Below are 14766 nucleotides of genomic sequence, written 5' to 3'. Positions count from 1 at the left end.
GAGGGATCTCCTCCCAGACCAGAACTAAAGCATCCGCCAACTCCTGGACAGTCTGTGGTGCAACGTGGCGTTGGTGGATGGAGCGAGACATGATGTCCCAGATGAGCTCAATTGGATTCAGGTCTGGGGAACGGGCGGGCCAGTCCATAGCATCAATGCCTTCCTCTTGCAGGAACTGCTGACACACTCCAACCACATGAGGTCTAGCATTGTCTTGCATTAGGAGGAACCCAGGGCCAACCGCACCAGCATATGGTCTCACAAGGGGTCTGAGGATCTCATCTCGGTACCTAATGGCAGTCAGGCTACCTCTGGCGAGCACATGGAGGGCTGTGCGGCCCCCCAAAGAAATGCCTCCCCACACCATGACTGACCCACCGCCAAACCGGTCATGCTGGAGGATGTTGCAGGCAGCAGAACGTTCTCCACGGCGTCTCCAGACTCTGTCACGTCTGTCACATGTGCTCAGTGTGAACCTGCTTTCATCTGTGAAGTGCACAGGGCGCCAGTGGCGAATTTGCCAATCTTGGTGTTCTCTGGCAAATGCAAAACGTCTTGCACGGTGTTGGGCTGTACTGGCCTGTCTCCTGGTAGCGCCTCCATGCTCTGGACACTACGCTGACAGACACAGCAAACCTTCCTGCCACAGCTCGCATTGATGTGCCATCCTGGATGAGCTGCACTACCTGAGCCACTTGTGTGGGTTGTAGACTCCGTCTCATGCTACCACTAGAGTGAAAGCACAGCCAGCATTCAAAAGTGACCAAAACATCAGCCAGGAAGCATAGGAACTGAAGTGGTCTGTGGGCCCCACCTGCAGAACCACTCCTTTATTGGGGGTCTTGCTAATTGCACCTGTTGTCTATTCCATTTGCACAACAGCATGTGACATTTATTGTCAATCAGTGTTGCTTCCTAAGTGGACAGTTTGATTTCACAGAAGTGTGATTGACTTGGAGTTACATTGTGTTGTTTAAGTGTTCCCTTTATTTTTTTGAGCAGTGTAGTTACAGTACTTGAAAAATAAATTCATCAGCAATGTAATGGATTACTCAAAATGAGTAATGTGATCCGATTGCATTTTATTACTTTTGGATTACTTTCACCCCTAACACCAGATATTTTAAAATGTTTAAAAACGTTAATCTAATACAGCATTATTTTATTTATTAACGTGAGTATTGGGAACTAGTGTGCTATCTATCCAATGTAGCTTATAGAGACCCCAAATGATGTATAGAACAATCTTAATTATCCACTTTAGATACAAGGCTCATGAAACCTAAATAAATGAATTTGACTTGGTAAAATATCTGTTTTTTGGACGTAAGTTGTTTACCACTTTTTCCATGTGGTTTCTTCCTTTACAGATTCCATCAAATGATGACCTCTTACTAAATATTTGGTCAAATTATACATTTTGTGTATGGTTTCCTAGAAACAAGTGTGGCTCAATTTACCCCGTTGGCTAAATGTTTATATTTTCACTTAGTGGCTTTCTGTTTGACCTCTGACTTCTGTATTACAGGGAATCTGGAACACTAGACATTCCCCTTACAGTCCCAGACACCATCACCACCTGGGAGACAGAGGCATTCTGCCTGGCCCCTGGCGGCTTTGGTCTGGCTCCTCCTGTGGAGATCACTGTCTTCCAGCCTTTCTTCTTAGAGCTCACCCTGCCCTACTCCATCATCCGTGGAGAGCATTTTGAGCTGAAGGCCACTGTGTTCAACTACCTGTCCAAGTGTATCATGGTACGGCACTGCATCATGATCGTTTCTTGAGTTGTTTCATGAGTTTCTCAAGTTGTATAAAATGTTTTTTTGTTCCAGTTTGCTTAGTCAGGGTTTTTATTTTTATTTTGTTATTACACCCAGTGTATCAGTCTTGGGTGTTCCATGTTATCTTACAAGTTTTCCTCTTGGGCAGGTTTCTGTGACTCCGGCTCCTTCCTTAGACTACACTCTCACACCCCTGAATGTTGTCCAGTATTCATCATGCCTGTGTGCCAATGGACGGAAGACCTTCAGTTGGACAATGGCACCCTCTGTCCTGGGTAAGTCACCAGTCTTTATTCAACTGTTCAAACAGCAGAATGGATGTTAACCTGAGTTGTTTACTCTCAGTCACCGTATTGGATGTTGTGTAACCTGTGCTGCACTCTGTCAATGTGTGTGTAGGGGATTTGAATGTGTCCGTTAGTGCAGAGGCTGTCCAGTCCCACATTGCTTGTGACAATGAGATTGTGAACGTACCAGAGAGAGGACGAATCGACACAGTTACAAAGAGCCTGCTGGTTAAGGTATGTAGTCTACTGCTGTTATGGAACTTACTGATGTACAGATACCATCTAGTGCCTTTGACTGAAAATAATCTCCTCTCCTCTCAGGCAGAGGGAACAGAGAAGACCGACACCTACAACTGGTTGCTGTGTCCAACTGGTCAGTAATGCATGAACATTGAATGTTCACTGTGATTGAACTGATCATCTCCATTCATCTTATCATCTGTGTCCACAGGAGAAGCTCTGACAGAGGAGGTGGAACTGCAACTCCCCAAGAATGTGGTGGATGGATCTGATCGAATTTCTCTCTCAGTCCTGGGTAATATACCATTGTATCATTTAGAGAGGTGTAGTGAGTTTTTTTAGGCATAGTGGTGGGAAAAGCAACCCTTCTCCAGCGATAATGCTGCTCCTGTTTGCTAAAGAGGTCAGTCTTACAGAAGTCCCATGTTTCTCTGTAGGGGACGTCCTGGGTCGGGCTCTCAAGAACCTGGATGGACTGTTGCAGATGCCGTATGGGTGTGGAGAGCAGAATATGGCCCTCCTCGCCCCCAATATCTACATACTCGAGTACCTGAGGAACACAGACCAGCTCACTCCAGCAATTCGAGACAAGGCTAACAAGTTCCTCACTAGTGGTAAGAGTCTCTCAAAATATAGATCGTATTGTTTAGACACCAAACGGAAGAAAACTGACTGAAACAGGGCTGGATTTGTCCAATCAGAGCCTTTTTTTCTGTTTTCCATTAAATATATTTCTTTTACATTTCACCACAGTGTACCCTAATGACTACAACCCTGCTATCATGTAAATGATAGAGCTCCAGCAGAGATGAAATCAGTGTTTTATCAACAGTGCATCACTGACCCAACACATGTAGGGACTTCAGGATGTTTTCCCACTGAAATAATTTGATCAGAGAATATTGAGGATGCATCCCAAATGGCACACCCAGGGTTGGGGAGTACCTGATTACATCTAATCAGTTCCATGTAATCTGATTAACAAAAAAAACAGTCACTGTAATCAGCTACCAGCTAAAATATTGTAATCAGATTACAGATACTTTTCAAAATCTAGATTATTGCTAATTTAAATTCAGAAAGAATGTTTGCTGAAAAAAAAAACACATTGACACCTTTCAGTTTCCTCAATGACATTCAATTCAGCATTGAAAAAGGCTGTTTAAGTTTGAGTTTGTTCCACCTGAGCATGTCTGACCACAAGTCACCAAATGTGTTCGATGGATACTTTTTTATCTTCTTCTATGCTTCTTAAGGGGAAAGTCATCCAAAAGTAACAAAGTAATCAGATTACGTTACTGAGTTTGGGTAATCCACAATTTACGTTACTGATGACAATTATGGACAGGTAACTAGTAACTGTAATTGATTACCTTTTAGAAAGTAATCTACCCTGCCTATTCCCTACACAGTGCACTTATATTTTCCTGGCAAAAGTAGTGTACTATATACGGAATAGGGTGCTATTTAGGGCATACACTCAGTGACTATAAAAAACACTTGGTCACTTTATTGTCCACTCTAAAACCACACCGACAGGTTACCAAAGGCAGCTGAACTACAAGCATTTTGATGGTGCATACAGCACATTTGGACAAGGCTCGGGGAACACTTGGTGAGTATAGTGTTTTTCAACTACTGGTAAACACATTATAACTGTGTTTGTTTCATTTAAGTATTGACCAATCAAATGGCATTGTCTCTGACAGACCATGGATGTGACATAAATTAAAATAAGCTGTCATTGCATGTAATGTCAAGCTCTAAGTCATGTTTATGACAACCTTATGTGGGTATTATGACGGGACATTCAAATCTAGTTCTCTTTCCTCAGGCTGACTGCTTTTGTCTTGAGATCCTTTGGCAAAGCACAGTCTTTCATTTATATTGACCCGGCGAAAATGAAAGAGTCCACGACTTGGTTGGAAAGTCGGCAAGGCAAACATGGGTGTTTCGTCAGATTGGGGAAACTCTTTAATAACAGAATGAAGGTACTTATTGATATCAAATTGATAATAAACTGAAGGAAGATGGAAGATGTAGTTGTGTGTCTCATCAGACCAGTCATGAAGTTGTGAATGATGCTTTCAACAGAATTGTAGTTTAATACACATTGTAGTATTTTGACATATTGTTTTGTAGGGAGGGGTGACAGATGAAGTCACACTGACGGCCTACATCACTGCTTCAATGCTGGAGCTCAACATATCAGTGTCGGTAAGTAGCATCTCCACAAAATATTTTTTATCTGGAAATAGTCAAAGAAATAAGCATAAGAATAGGTGTTACCGTTAGCAGATATGAGACCAGGCTAACATGTCTCGTAATGTGCTGCTCTGTTATTTTGTGCTCTAGGATCCTGTTGTGAACGGCAGTTTGTCTTGCCTGAAGAACTCCACCAGTGATTTGTCCAACACCTACACTACTGCTCTGCTGGCCTACACCTTTACCCTGGCAGGGGACATGGAGACCCGGGCCCAACTTCTACAGCACCTGGACACGGTCGCATTACAAGAGGGTGAGACATATCCTTTTTGGGGAGGGGGGGGGGGGGGGGGGGGTAGATCAGCTTATAGATACATTGATGGAAGCTACAATCTAATTGTCTGCATTATTTCCAATCCCCCATATATTTTTTTGTAAATATATACATTACCAGTCAAAAGTTTGGACACACCTACTCATTCAAGGGGTTTTCTTTATTTTTGTTATTTTCTACATTGTACAATAATAGTGAAGACGTCTTCAAAGCTGAGGAGTTCACTTCTAGTGGATTGTGTTGATACTAAGTAGAATGTAGAATAATAGTGAAGACATCAAAACTATGAAATAACACATATGGAATCATGTTGTAACCAAAAAAGTGTTAAACAAATCTAAACATATTTTATATTTGAGATTCTTCAAAGTAGCCACCCTTTGCCTTGATGACAGCTTTGCACACTTGGCATTCTCTCAAACAGCTTCATGAGGTAATCACCTGGTATGCATTTCAATTACAGGTGTGCTTTGTTAAAAGTACATTTGTGGAACTTCTTTCCTTAATGTGTGGTTTATTTGAGTTTAACCACAGTATTTGTTGTATTATATGTTCTGTCTATTCTGGTGGATTAATCTGAAATTGCAACCAACTTTCTATGGCTTATTTTAAAAATAGCGATATTTTGGAGATGATTTCATTTTCAAATAACCAAAAGTGAGAGGTTGTAATCTGAATAAAGGGAATATGCCATTCTTGAACATGGGGTGAGACATCCTTACTAATCTGATAGAGAGCCAGTTCGGATTTAAGTATTACTTTTGTATGTCTCACGCCTTTAATGAGAGGTTTGATGCTTTGATATTTAATAATTTCTGCCCTCCATATTCATTATATACAGTGCCTTTGGGAAGTATTCAGACCCCTTGACTTTCTCCACAGTTTGTTAGGTTACAGCCTTATTCTAAAATTGATTAAATCATTCCCCCCCATCAATCTACACACAAGACCCCATAATGACAAAGCAAAAACAGATTTTTGGACATTTTTGCTAATAAAAATAAATTAAATATCACGTTTACATAAGTATTCAAACCCTTTACTTAGTACTTTGTTGAAGCACGTTTGGCAGCGAGTACAGGCAAGAGTATTCTTGGGTATGACGTTACAATCTTGGCACACCTGTATTTGGGGAGTTTCTAACATTCTTCTCTGCAGATCCTCTCAAGCTCTGTCAGGGTGGATGGGGAGCGTCGCTGCACGGCTATTTTCAGGTCTCTCCAGAGATGTTAGATCGGGTTCAAGTCCGGGCTCTGGCTGGGTCACTCAAGGACATTCAGAGACTTGTCCCGATGCCACTCCTGTGTGCTTAGGGTCATTGTCCTGTTGGAAGGGGAAACTTCACCCCAGTCTGAGGTCCTGAGCACTCTGGAGCAGGTTTTCATTAAGGATCGCTCTGTACCTTGCTCCATTCAGCTTTGCCTCGATCCTGACTAGTCTCACAGTCCCTGCCGCTGAAAAACATCCCCACAGCATGATGCTGTCACCACCATGCTTCACTGTAGGGATGGTATCAGGTTTCCTCCAGACGTGACGCATGGCATTCAGGCCAAAGAGTTCATTCTTGGTTTCATCAGACCAGAGAATCTTGTTTCTCATGGTCTGAGAGTCTTTAGGTCCCTTTTGGCAAACTCCAAGTGGGCTGTCATGTGCCTTTTACTGAGGAGTGGCTTCCATCTGGCCACTCTACCATAAAAGCCTGATTCTTCCAATTAATAATGATGGAGACCACTGTGTTCTTGGGGACATTCAATGCTGCAGAGATGGTTGTCCTTCTAGAAGGTTCTCCCATCTTCACAGAGGAACTCTGGAGCTCTTTCAGAGTGACCATCGGTTTCTTGGTCACCTCCCTGACCAAGGCCCTTCTCCCCCGATTGCTCAGTTTGGCCGGGCGGCCAGCTCTAGGAAGGGTCTTGGTGGTTCCAAGCTTCTTCCATTTAAGAATGATGGAGGCCACCGTGTTCTTGGGGACCTTCAATGCTGCAGACATTTTTTGGTACCCTTCCCCAGATCGGTGCCTCAACACAATCCTGTCTTGGAGCTCTACAGACAATTCCTTCGACATCATGGCTTGGTTTTTGCTCTGACATGCACGGTCAACTGCGGAACCTGTTATCGACAAGTGTGTGCCTTTCCAAATCATGTCCAATCAATTGAATTTACCACTGGTGGAATCCAACCACTGGTGGAATCCAATCAAGTTGTAGAAACATCTCAAGGATGGTCAATGGAAACAGGATGCACCTGAGCTTAATTTCAAGTCTCATAGCAAAGGGTCTGAATACATACATAAGGTATTAAAAATAAAACAGAAATACATTTGCAAAAATGTCTAAACCTGTTTTTGCTTTGTCATTATGGGGTATTTTGTGTAGATTGCTGAGGAATTTTTTGATTTGATCAATTTTAGAGTAAGGCTGTAACGTAAAAAAATTTGGAAAAAGTCAAGGGGTCTGAATACTTTCCGAAGGCAAAGTCTGGCTTGCCATTTCAAATAATATTGAATTTATTTTGCTAATCATTTTAAAGACTGGTAACTAGGTATAGGCAAGACCATAAGCAAATAGGTTAACTGGAATATGACTAAAGAGTTAAGCAGGGTGATTTTTCCACAAATAGACAGGTATTTTCCTTTCCATTGTAGCAAGATCTTATCTATTTTTGCTAACTTTCTATAAAAATGTATTGGAGTGAGAATTTCTTTCTTTCTGGATATGTATACCGAGTATGGCCACATCATCGTCAGACCATTTTATTGGTAAACTACATGGTAATGTAAAAGTTGTATTTTTTAGGGATCAAATATGTAATATAGTACGCATAATTTGGTTGTAATCCAGAGAGGTTTGTGCTGTCTTGCCTTGATTGAGTTTACCTGGGCAATGGAGTAATCACAAAAGTGCAAACCCTCTGCACATCTGACACATTAGTCTCAATTAAATTAGTATTTCAAAGAACTCAGGTGTCTGTCATATTCTGTATAATGATGAATAAGCTAGTCTGTCTCTCTGTCTCTCTCTCTGTGTCTCTCTCTCTCTGTGTCTCTCTCTCTGTGTGTTCCTCGTCCCTCAGGCGGTCTCCTGCACTGGACTCAGACCTCCTCAGAGACCTCAGCCTCCCTGGCAGTGGAGATCAGCTCCTACGTTCTGCTGGCTTCCCTCAGTGCCTCCCCTCTGTCTACCACTGACCTGGGCTACGCCTCCCGCATCGTCAGGTGGCTGGTGAGGCAGCAGAACGCATACGGAGGCTTCTCCTCCACACAGGTATACTTCCAAAACACATTTGGTCCGAAATGAAACTAACTTCTGCTGAAATGAAGGCAATAAATGATAATGAATGGAATTAAGAAATAGCCGCTCTTGAACTTTACTAATGTAAAATTACCCTTTCTGTAAAATGGGATAGCTCCATTCATTTTGAACAGATTTGTCTGTGGTTTGTTGGTGTTTGTGTTTAGGACACAGTGGTGGCCCTCCAGGCCCTGGCTCTCTACTCCACCAGGGTGTTCAGTAGAGAGGGCACCAGCACAGTGACAGTACAGTCTCCCAGTGGGGGACAGCACCTCTTTGAAGTTAACAAAAACAACAAGCTTCTCTACCAGGAGAGTGCACTGCAGGACACAGAAGGGAAGTACACGGTGGAAGTGAAAGGCAGTGCTTGTGCCTCAGTGCAGGTCAGTGAAGACACTCCTCCCAATCCTATGTTGCAAGATCTGATTTATATATTACTGTGAAGTTCAAACATTTAAGAAGCTTTGTCTGGCTTGATATCTAGTTTATGAAAAGTAAAAAAAAATGTCAAGCTTGTAAAATGTATATTTTTAGACAACCTTGTTCCCCTGACTACTTCTTCCCTCTTTCCCAGGTGGCACTCCACTACAACATCCCTACTCCTACTGACAGCACAACACTCAGTATCCAGGTCAAGACAGAGGTGGACTGCAACAGCAACTCTTTGAGACCCAGAGTCACGCTGAAACTCCAGTCTCAGTAAGAATGAATGACACATTTGCATTTACTGAAGCATTATTTCAATCAGGTCATTGATGACACTCAAGTGTTATTATGAAGCATGTCTAACAGAATGTTTTTGACCCAATTTTATTGGTGTTTTTATACCTACAGTGCCCTCCGTAATTATTGCGACTAAGAAGCATGTTTTTCTTATTTTGGCTCTATAATCCAAAAGTGTGGATTTGAAATCAGGGTATTTACAGGGTAAGTCAGGGTATTTACATCCATATCAGGTGACCCGTTTAGAAATTACAGCACTTTTTGTACATAGTCCACCTATTTTAGGGAACCAAAAGTATTGGGACAAATTCACTTATGTGTATTAAAGTAGTAAAAAATGAAGTACTTGGTCCCATATTCACTCATGCATTTTCTGTTTGTTTCAGATTATTTTGTGCCCAATAGAAATTAATGGTAAATAATGTATTGTCATTTTGGAGTCACATTTATTGTAAATAACAATAGAATATTTTTCTAAAAACGTGTATATTAATATTGATGCTACCATGATTACAGATAATCCTGAATGAATAGTGAATTAATGATGAGTGTGACAGTTACAGATGCACAAATGTCTTACCCCCAAGACATGCTAACCTCTCACCATTACAATTACAGGGGACGTTAGCATTTTTTGGGGGGTGTGTGTGTGTGATATTTTAGCATCTGTAACTTTTGTGTCTGTAATATAGATGTGTTTAGAAAAATATTCTTATTTGCAATAAAAGTTACTCCAAAATGACACAATGCATAATTTTCCATTCATTTCTATTGGGCACAAAATAATCTGGAACACAACCAAAACTAAACAGCAAATTAATCCAACACATTGTAGTCACAAGGTTGATGTAGTCATTATATGCTATGAATATGGGACCAAATACTTAACTTTATACTACTTTAATACACATAAGTACATTTTTCCTAATAGCCTACTTTTGGTCCCCTAAACTGGGGGGACTATGTACAAAAAGTGCTGTAATTTCCAAACGGTTTACCTGGTATGGATGCAAATACACTGATATTAAAGCTCAGTCTGCACTTTAACCTCATAGTCATTGTTTGATAAAAAAATGCTTCACTGTCCCAATAATTACAGAGGGCACTATATGTATAGGCTATTTAATTTCTAGTTTGTACCTAACAGTAAGAAAATTAAAGTATCCATTAATTTGATTATTACAAGCACTTGTCAAAATCAAACTTTGATGTCAGGGGCCTCTTTTCTTTCACAGATACAATGGAAAGGAGCTGACCACCAATATGATTATAGTGGATTTGAAAATGCTGTCTGGGTTTGCCCCAGACCCAGACTCTTTGGGGAGGGTAAGTTCTTTGTCATAACATACTTTTATGGTGTTACCTGTGGCCTTTTTCCATGTATTGTAGCTCTTGCCTCTTTCACATGGGAACCTTTCTGAAAATGAACTTTGTTGTCAATGCAAGATGAATAACATGTATGGCTTGTCTTTACAGCTGAGGAGTTCACTTCAAGTGGATCGGGTTGATACTGAAGATGACCATGTGTTAATGTACTTGACAGAGGTGAGACCAAAAGCAAATCATCCATTCTATCAACTTTTCACAACTCTTAGGGCAACATATGTCCATTGTTTTTGTCAAAATTGCTCAAGATCAGTAAATATGGTTGTGAATCATTGAATTTTCTTTCACTTTGGAAACGTGATTGTTTTCAATTAAAATTGTAAATTTATTTTATAATTGCTTCTTAGAAAATAGCAGATTCTCAAGCAAGAAAAAGAGGTTAAACCTGCATGAAAAGTTTCATGTATTCATTTTGTTTTAGTGTATGTGTTCTCTCTCTCTCTTGGAAAATTTGGCAAGGATAGGAAAACAATCTAATTTAAGGCAGCAAAATGTGAAGAATGTGCAAGGAGTGTGTAGACTTTCACTAGCGACTGTATATGTATTTTGATGTACTTGACATACAGTGCATTTGGAAAGTATTGATTTTTTCCACAGTTTACAGCCTTTTTTTACCCCATAATGACAAAGTGAAAACATGTTTTCAGAAAATGTTGCTAATTTATTAAAAATGTAAAACTGAAATACCTTATTAACGTAAGTATTCAGACCCTTTGCTCTGAGACTCGAAATTGAGCTCAGGTGCATCCTGTTTCTATTGATCATCCTTGAGATGTTTCTACAACTTGATTGGAGTCCACTTGTGGTAAATTCAATTGATTGGGCATGATTTGGAAAGGCACACACTTGTCTATAGTTGGTTCCGCAGTTGACAGTAAATGTCAGAGAAAAAAACCAAGCCATGAGGTCGAAGGAATTGTCCGTAGAGCTCCGAGACAGGATTGTGTCAAGGCAAAGATCCGGGGAAGGGTACCAAAAAATGTCTGCAGCATTGAAGGTCCCCAAGAACACAGTGACCTCCATCATTCTTAAATGGAAGAAGCTTGGAACTACCAAGACCCTTCCTAGAGCTGGCCACCCGGCCAAACTGAGCAATCGGGGGAGAAGGGCCTTGGTCAGGGAAGTGACCAAGAAACTGATGGTCACTCTGAAAGAGCTCCAGAGTTCCTCTGTGGAGATGGGAGAACCTTCTAGAAGGACAACCATCTCTGCAGCACTCCACCAATCAGGCTTTTATGGTAGTGGCCAGACAGAAGCCACTCCTCAGTAAAAGGCACATGACAGCCCGCTTGCAGTTTGCCAAAAGGCACCTAACGACTCTCAGAAACAAGATTCTCTGGTCTGATGAAACCAAGATTGAACTCTTTGGCCTGAATGCCAAGCATCACGTCTGGAGGAAACCTGGCACCATCCCTACAGTGAAGCATGGTGGTGACAGCATCATGCTGTGGGAATGTTTTTAGCGCCAGGAACTGGGAGACTATTCAGGATTGAGGGAAAGATGAACGGAGCAAAGTACAGAGAGATCCTTGATTAAAATCTGCTCCAGAGTGCTCAGGACCTCAGACTGGGGTGAAGGTTCACCTTCCAACAGGACAATGACACTAAGCACACAGCCAAGATAACGCAAGAGTGGCTTTGAGACAAGTCTCTGAATGTCCTTGAGTGACCCAGCCAGAGCCTGGACTTGAAGGCGATCGAACATATCTGGAGAGACTTGGTAATAGCTGTGCAGCCACGCCCCTCATCCAAACTGACATAGCTTGAGAGGATCTGCAGAGAGGAACAGGAGAAACTCCCCAAATACAGGTGTGCCAAGCTTGTAGCGCCATACCCAAGAAGACTCGAGACAATAGTCGCTGTCAAAGGTGCTTCAACAAAGTGCTGAGTAAAGGGTCTGAATAAACTTACACATTTATTCAAATGACTGTTTTCCCTGCCAAGACGTTTCCTTTCGTTTTAAAGTTTGTTTCTTAAAAACCTCACTTGGGGGGGGGACGCTACCGTCCCACCTGGCCAACATCCAGTGAAATTGTAGAGCACCAAATTCAAAAACAGAAATACTCATTATAAAAATTCATGAAACATAGAAGTGTTATACATGGGTTTAAAGATTAACTTCTTGTTAATCCAACCACAGTGTCAGATTTCAAAAATACTTTACGGCAAAAGATAACCATGCAATTATCTGAGAACAGCGCCCAGCAGACATATCATTACAAACAGTAACCAGCCAAGTAGACGAGTAACAAAAGTCAGAAATAGCGATAAAATTAATCACTTACCTTTGATCTTCATATGGTTACACTCACAAAACTCCCAGTTACCCAATAAATGTTTGTTTTGTTCAATCAAGTCCCTCTTTATATCCAAAACCTCAGTTTGGTTAGCGCGTTTTGTTCAGTAAAACACTGTCTCAAACAACATCCGGTGAAATTGCAGAGCTTGAAACTCAACAAAACAGAAATTCTCATAATAAACATACATAAAAGATACAAATGTTATACACCAGCTTAAAGAAACTTCTTGTTAATCCAACCGCTGTGTAAGATTTCTAAAAGGATTTACAGCGAAAGCAAACCATGCGATTATCTGAGAACAGCGCCCAGCAGACAAATCATTACAAACAGTTAGCAGCCAAGAAGAGGAGTAACAAAAGTCAGAAATAGCGATAAAATGTATCCCTTCATATGGTTGACCTTCATATGGTTACACTACGAAGACTCCATGTTACACAATAAATGTTCATTCTGTTCGATAATGTCCCGCTTTATGTCCAAAAACCTCATTTTTGTTGGTGCGTTTTGTTCAGTATTCCATTGGAACAAAGTGCGGTCACAAAAGACAGAAGAAAAATCTAAAAAGTACCATAAAGGTTCGTAGAAACATGTCAAACGGTGTTTGTAATCAATCCTCAAGTTGTTTTTGTCATAAATAATCGATAATATTACAAAAGCTTCGTAAATAGAATAGGAGAAACAAGAATGGCGCGCTCCCGGTAAGACGCTGGCTTCATGTCTGGAAATTTCCACTCTCCACTCATTGAAAGTGCTGTTTCTCCCTCATTTTTCAGAGTAAAAGCCTGAAACAATGCCTAAAGACTGGCCACGTGTTGTGGAAGGCATAGAGATTGTGAACTGCGTCATAAGTCTTTGCATGGTGGATAGGCTTTCAATGGAAAAACAGGCATTTCAAAATAAAGGCACTTCTTGGATGGATTTTCCTCAGGTTTTTGCCTGCCATATCAGTTCTGTTATGAGTGTTTTCTATCCAAATCCACCAATTATATGCATGTCCTAGCTTCTGGACCAGAGTAGCAGTCAGTTTAATTTGGGCACGCTTTTCATCTAAAATTCCGAATGCTGCCCCCTACCCTAGTGAGGTTAAATCCTTTGTTGTTGTAATGAATTCTTTACAGCCACTTTCATCGTATTTTAAATAACTTGCTCCTGAAACCTACTCCTGCATTTATCCTAGCTATCAGCAACAGAGCAATTACAACTACAATAATACTGTCAATTAAAAAGTATATAGTATATAACATAAACATGGAGGCTATAGTGTAATGGAATGTTTTGCCGTATGTGGTATGTTTTGTGGGTTTTGACAATCTTATGTAGGTGTCATAACCAGCCATTAAACAACATATATGTCACAACAGGTCTAAATATGTGTCATGACAGTGTTATGACCATATTATAACAGGTTATGACAAGTTACGTCAGCTGTTCTGACATATTATGACATGGTTAATACTGTTACTTGACACGCTGGGTGTCAAGTAGAGTGTTACTGAAACGGAAACTTCTGCTTAGAGCATTTCAATAATTGTGACCAATATGTTTTTTAAAATCTCCCAACAGTTACCATCACTATTGCCTTTCAACCACACCCTGGACATCATACAGGAGCTCCCAGTACAGAATCTAAAGCCAGCGGTGGTCAAGATCTACGACTACTACCAGCCAAGTAAGTTTATATATAACCTTCCCCAATATGTATTTTTCCTTTTTAGTAACATTTGGTTACTTGTATAAATTTACTGAGACTTATCTGTCTTATGGTTTAATTCAGGTGACCAGGCAGAAACAGAATATGTCTTCCCTTGCAAGTAGGGGTTACAAACTGGTGAGCTATTTTAAATATGAAATGATTGATGATGATGAATTATTGGGATTTTTTTATATAACTGACCCATATACTATACATGCATACTCTATACATGTACTATACATTATTTAGTTTAACTATGTTGATATTCCTTCATTCCTTCTACCAAAATGTTGGTCAGTTTGTTAAAGCATTAATTTCTTACATGTACAGTATATATTCACTCCTCTGCAGGTGTAAGAAGAAAATTACATTAAGAGGTCACACCTGCAAATGTAACTGGAATTAAAGTTTTCCATTATAACCCTATTCTTGAGCATTTTTTCCAGATAGTTTTGTCACACTGTGGCAAGCAAGGAGTTCCAAAGTGCAGGCTCAGGAGACAAGGTGAATATTGAAAGGCTTTGTGT

General features: G+C 40.7%; 1 protein-coding gene across 2 annotated transcripts in view; it reads left to right on the top strand.

The window, feature by feature from the left end:
• The window catches only part of LOC106612536 (alpha-2-macroglobulin), a 34098-nt gene extending 19433 nt beyond the window's left edge, over window positions 1-14665 (top strand). For both annotated transcript variants that reach the window (XM_045724502.1, XM_045724501.1), the window contains exons 19-36: window positions 1529-1754; window positions 1930-2056; window positions 2181-2302; window positions 2390-2441; window positions 2520-2603; window positions 2746-2922; window positions 3848-3923; window positions 4143-4299; window positions 4451-4525; window positions 4664-4826; window positions 7920-8110; window positions 8305-8520; window positions 8712-8836; window positions 10096-10186; window positions 10337-10405; window positions 14110-14215; window positions 14321-14374; window positions 14591-14665. In XM_045724502.1, coding sequence (XP_045580458.1) covers window positions 1529-1754; window positions 1930-2056; window positions 2181-2302; window positions 2390-2441; window positions 2520-2603; window positions 2746-2922; window positions 3848-3923; window positions 4143-4299; window positions 4451-4525; window positions 4664-4826; window positions 7920-8110; window positions 8305-8520; window positions 8712-8836; window positions 10096-10186; window positions 10337-10405; window positions 14110-14215; window positions 14321-14361 — 2098 coding nt within the window. In that variant the 3' untranslated portion in view covers window positions 14362-14374; window positions 14591-14665. The remainder of the gene's footprint in view (window positions 1-1528; window positions 1755-1929; window positions 2057-2180; window positions 2303-2389; window positions 2442-2519; window positions 2604-2745; window positions 2923-3847; window positions 3924-4142; window positions 4300-4450; window positions 4526-4663; window positions 4827-7919; window positions 8111-8304; window positions 8521-8711; window positions 8837-10095; window positions 10187-10336; window positions 10406-14109; window positions 14216-14320; window positions 14375-14590) is intronic.
• The last annotated feature ends 101 nt before the right edge of the window (window positions 14666-14766 follow it).

The sequence above is a fragment of the Salmo salar genome, chromosome ssa09, assembly GCF_905237065.1.
Source record: "Salmo salar chromosome ssa09, Ssal_v3.1, whole genome shotgun sequence".
NCBI lineage: Eukaryota > Metazoa > Chordata > Actinopteri > Salmoniformes > Salmonidae > Salmo > Salmo salar.
The sequence above is the reverse complement of the archived record's forward strand: the minus strand, read 5'-3'. Positions and strand labels throughout refer to the sequence as shown.